Source organism: Armigeres subalbatus, chromosome 1 (genome assembly GCF_024139115.2).
Source record: "Armigeres subalbatus isolate Guangzhou_Male chromosome 1, GZ_Asu_2, whole genome shotgun sequence".
Classification (NCBI taxonomy): Eukaryota; Metazoa; Arthropoda; class Insecta; order Diptera; family Culicidae; genus Armigeres; species Armigeres subalbatus.
In genome coordinates this window covers 208,293,843-208,298,989 of record NC_085139.1, presented here as the reverse complement: position 1 = coordinate 208,298,989, position 5,147 = coordinate 208,293,843, and the positions used below count along the sequence as shown (strand labels likewise).

Below are 5,147 nucleotides of genomic sequence, written 5' to 3'. Positions count from 1 at the left end.
CCTTTTCTATCGGGGTCTCACAATCATCTGACCACCGCCTTTTCCATCGGGGTTCATATTTTATCAAACTCCTCCTTTTCTATCGGAGATATTCCCTTTTCCTCTTAATATTGCTCAGTCGTAGATTCTACTTCTACCGTCCACGCCATTGTCGTGATCTGACGGCCCACCCGTCTTTCACCGTCCCGTTACTGCAGCTACTTCGCTTCGTCTAGCGAGGAGCTTGGCTACCTCATGCTCGCGTCGAAACGGAGCTGTACCACCGACGCGGCTCCCACGCTTCAATGACCGGGTTGGTACCACCCGATCATCCGGATGGAAGCGGAGCTGGTCCTCCAGATGGCTCCCACGCTTCGATTGCCAGGGGCGGTGCCACCCGCTTACCCGGATCGAAGCGGAGCTGGTCCTCCAGACGGCTCCCACGCTTCGATTGCCAGGGGCGGTGCCACCCGCTTACCCGGATCGAAGCGGAGCTGGTCCACCAGGCGGCTCCCACGCTCAGGCCAATAGAGCGGAGCAGTCGTCGTTGCGTTCCGCGTCCGTCGAAAAAGTCATCAGGGACCATAATGAACAATATAAATAAAAGCAGAAACAAAAAAAGAAGAAAGGAATTATTTTGAAATTATTGAAACAAATTTTAATTGATAAATTGCAGTTTTATCGATTAAAAAAAAAACGACCGCCCATTGTTACTGTGCGAGGTCCCTTATTGCTATACACGTCATTCATGGCGAGCCAATGAAAAAGAAAAAGAAGAAGATTACTGCCTATAAAACCGCATGCACTGCAGAGCATCGAGGAGAATTACGACGAACGTCAACGAAAGCACATCGTAGGAGCGCTAGAAGGAAGCAGTCGAACCGAGCCATCCCGACCCATCATCAAGAAGCAGCAGCCGGATCGTAGCTCATTCAACGAGCGCTACTGCAGTGAGTTTTTAAGAGTTTCCTCACTGCAGTAGACGTTAAACAGCCAGCGAACCAAGGCGCATCAAGCGAAGCAGCTGAATCGGAGCAGCAGCCGGCAAGTCAGCCGAACGTGGCGCATCCAGCCCAGCAGTCGGTAAGCCAGCCGAATCGAAACAGCAGCCGGCAAGCCAGCCGGATCGTAGCTCATTCCACGAGCAGCCGGCAAGCCAGCCGAATCGGAGCAGCAGACAGCAAACCAGCCGAACGGGGCGCATCCAGCCCATCAGTCGGTAAGCCAGCCGAATCGAAGCAGCAGCCGGATCGTAGCTCATTCCACGAGCAGCCGGCAAGCCAGCCGAACGGGGCGCATCCAGCCCAGCAGTCGGTAAGCCAGCCGAATCGAAGCAGCAGCCGATAAGCCAGCCGGATCGTAGCTCATTCCACGAGCAGCCGGCAAGCCAGCCGAACGGGGCGCATCCAGCCCAGCAGTCGGTAAGCCAGCCGATCCGAAGCTCATCCGTCGAGCCATTCCGACCCAGCAGCAACCGGCAAGTCTACCGAACGGGGCGCATTCAGCCCAGCAGTCGGTAAGCCAGCCGAACCAAAGCTCATCCGTCGAGCCATTCCGATTCATCAGCAAGAGGCAGCAGCCGGCAAGCCAGCCGGATCGTAGCTTGTCCCACGAGCGCTACTGCAGTGAGTTTTTTAAGAGTTTCCTCACTGCAGTAGACGTCAAACAGCCAGCGAACCGAGGCGCATCAAACCAAGCAGTCGGCAAGCCAGCCGAACCGAAGCAGCATTCGGCAAACTAGCCGAACGGGGCGCACCCAGCCCAGCAGTCGGCAAGCCAGCCGAACCGAGGCTCATCCGTCGAGCCATTCCGACCCAGCAGCAAGAAGCCCAGCAGCCGGCAAGCCATCCGCATTGTAGCTCATTCCTCGAGCGCTACTGCAGTGAGTTTTTAAGAGTTTCCTCACTGCAGTAAGCCGGACCGAGCAAGGATATGCAGAGCATGGAGATGTCAGAGGACGGTCGCGACAATGGCGCACAATCAGCTCCCACAAAGTAAGTTCAACTAGAAAAAAAAGTAATAATAATAATAATAATAAAGATAAAGATCTTCGGTAGAAAAAGACGAAGTTCTAACAGAATGAAATCTGGTAGGGATAGACAGATTTCAAAATGATGGTAGACTCCGGCGGAAATGGACGGAGATCTGATATTGTGATCATTTGTTAATTAGAGTTTATCAAGCATATGAACAAGTTGAATCATTTGTGGCACGAATTTGAAACGCAATTGCTTTCGAATTGGAACACATTTGTTTAGATTCAATTGAAAAGTGCTACAATAATAACTCTAACAAGCTAATGATCACCAAAAGAAAAACTAAAATTTGAGAGACGAGAATATTACTAAAGAAGTTTATTTTTTATGACTATTTTACAGGAAGCTTTCAAAAAAGAAAATTTTGAAAGAGCTGAAAGAAGCTCTTGAGAAAAACAATGAGCTTCGCGAAAAAGTGACGAATCTCACTTCGGGAAAAGACGGATGCTTTTCCAGTGACTCTAGTTATGCGGTTACGAGACAAGCACGTGATGATCCATTACATTCAACAATGGGCAGTTGGACGCTAGGTTCTCTTAACATACCGATTTGCACCCCATCGGAAGGTGAAACCGAAATTGACAAGCGCGCATACGAATACTGGAAGGAGATTCTTGTATCATCTCTACAGCTCGTCAATGCAGTTGATGAACAAATGAAATTCGGAGTATTCAAGATTAAATCAGGACCCAAGTTGAGAGAAATCTTCCAGACCACATCAACCGGACCAGGAATGCCAGATGAGGAAACATCACCTTTTTCAAACGCATTGGCACGGATTGATGAGTACTATGGTTCTAGAACATACACCCTGTCCCAACGAGGAAAGCTGATGATGTTGATGCAGAGTACAACAGAAAGCAGTATTGCGTTCGTTCGACGAGTGGCGTCTGCAGCTAAACTGTGCAACTACGGAGCAGAAGAGGAGATGGAAGCGGTAGTGCGGGTAGTTACGAAAGGTGCTAGCGATGGGAGGGTGAGAGTTCTAGCTCATCGGACTTGGGTGAAACAAGGCACTATAAAAGACTTGATGGATCTCGTACGCGACCGAGAGATTGAGAAGACTAACGAAGAGGAATTCCAAAGGATTCATGGTCGAGGAGAAACATCATTAGTTGCAGCAGTTTCTCAAAACGATCAAGGATTTCAGAATCACCCCGCGGCTTTCAACCAATACGGCAAGGGTAGAAGGTTTGAACGAGTACCCCGGGGTGGAAGAGTAGGAAGAGGATTCCGCAGAGAAAATCGTTTCAACTCTATCTCCAATTGCTGGAGATGTGGAAGCATTTACCACCAAGCATCGGATTGTTTCGCGATCAAGAAGGAGTGTAGAGTGTGCAGGAAGTTGGGACACATTGCACGTGTCTGTCCGACAAATCGACCAAGTTCTTCGCAAGTTGAGAGAAGACCATTTAAGCGGCGTGCTGAACATGAGGAAACCGCCGTGGAAAGGAAAATCGCGGCCATAGAGGGTCCGAACGTCGAAGCTGATCTAGATGTGAAGGTACGCGTGAACGATGAAGATATTGAGTAATATGCATATTTTTCATTTATGAAATATTGAGTTTAAAAATAAAGTTGATTAAAAAAAAATTGTATCAAAAGAGTTAAGAAAAATAGTTTTAAAATATAGTAATCTATTTTGCAGAAATCGACCATACAACCACACGCCATGACAAACAACAATCACCATGAAATAAATCATGTCCTACCTTCCGGTATGCATATCGCTTATGAAAATCTAGCAATGATACAAGCTAAAGTCGCTGGTATTGGAATTGAATTTCTGATAGATTCTGGTGCTACATTGTACAGTAGTAGTAGTAGTACATAGTACATAGTAGCTGGTAGTACATTGTCGTGACCGATCCAATCACCGCTCCTAATCGGAGCGATTGCCGCTACCTCCGAACGACAATCAAAGTAGAGAGCAGTTCTACCCGCTCTCTGACTTGATTGTCATCGGGAACTGCTTCCTCCGGCGGCATTTCGACCAGCAGGGGGCGGTGCCACCCGCTTACCCGCTGCCTACTACTGCCACCGGGAACACGGACCTATTCCTATAGGTTCACCGCTGCTCGGACCTACTCCTGTAGGTCCTGGTCCAGGAATGGGCACTACGCTACGGTAGTCTCCGCCCAGGTGCAGGTTTCACCGTTGATGCGCCTAAACACATCGGCCAAAAATTCCGTAAAAATGTAGTACATGAAAAATCCGAAGAGGCAACCCTAAAATTTCAAATACACATCTGGAGTACATCCCACGAAAACATAGACAAATTTCTTGTGGAAATGAAAATGAATTATTTGTATGAGTTCAGATGATGTTCCCGCAAATAAAGATGAATTTCCCGTCTCAATTTTGGGGGAATTCCCTTATTTGCCCATACTGGAATTATTATATATTTCCAAGATAATTTGAAAAGAATTTTCAATTTCAATTCTCTTGAATTTTCATGAGAAATTCCTCAGAATTTTCATGGTTAATTCTTTTTATTTTACACGAATAAATTTTTTAAAACAAATTTTCACTGAAAATTATTTTAAAATCCAAAGAAAATTCATGGAGTTCTTTAAAATTTATTCTTATTCTCGACGGGTATTCTGGAAATACCGAAAAGATCAGATGAATTATAAAGAAATTTGAAAAAAATGGTTCTAGCCCAAAAAGTCATAATAGAATTCTATCTTTCTTGCCGTTTGAAATAAATTAGATCGGTCATTGCGTTCTGATACAATGATCGAAATACCTTTTTAACAGACACGTTGAAAACGCCATTGCTACCAAGGAAAATTTAAACGAATGCTGCCATCGGGAATTTTTTAACCAGTACATAACTAAAAAGAGTACGTTTGACGTCTAATGCACTTGTCATGAGACGAGTTTGTACCATCCCATTTAATTCCACCACTTGATTGTACCTTGACTGATACGTATTTCGACCTTAACAGTAAGGTCGAAATACGTTTCTGTCAAGGTACAATCAAGTGGTGGAATTAAATGGGATCGTACAAACTCGTCTTATGACAAGTGAAGACATTCCACTGAAAAACTCAAAATAATTTTCTTAACAAAGTCTAAAATGCGTTGTAGCTATCAACCTTATCAACCGACTAGTGTAAAAGTGTTTTA

At 45.8% G+C, this 5,147-nt stretch overlaps 1 protein-coding gene across 1 annotated transcript; it reads left to right on the top strand.

Moving 5' to 3' along the window:
• The first annotated feature begins 563 nt into the window (after positions 1-563).
• Positions 564-3,575, top strand: LOC134210226 (uncharacterized). The gene is made up of 2 exons (XM_062686271.1): positions 564-1,973; positions 2,358-3,575. Exons 1-2 carry the CDS (start codon positions 1,912-1,914, stop codon positions 3,547-3,549), a joined length of 1,254 nt encoding a protein of 417 aa, XP_062542255.1. The 5' UTR covers positions 564-1,911; the 3' UTR covers positions 3,550-3,575.
• The last annotated feature ends 1,572 nt before the right edge of the window (positions 3,576-5,147 follow it).

Bases quoted from the DNA above. Each gene is read 5' to 3' on its own strand.
- LOC134210226 (XM_062686271.1), top strand. From the start codon at position 1,912: ATGCAGAGCATGGAGATGTCAGAGGACGGTCGCGACAATGGCGCACAA. The intron at 1,974-2,357 runs GTAAGTTCAACT...ACTATTTTACAG, and splicing joins GCACAATCAGCTCCCACAAA to GAAGCTTTCAAAAAAGAAAA.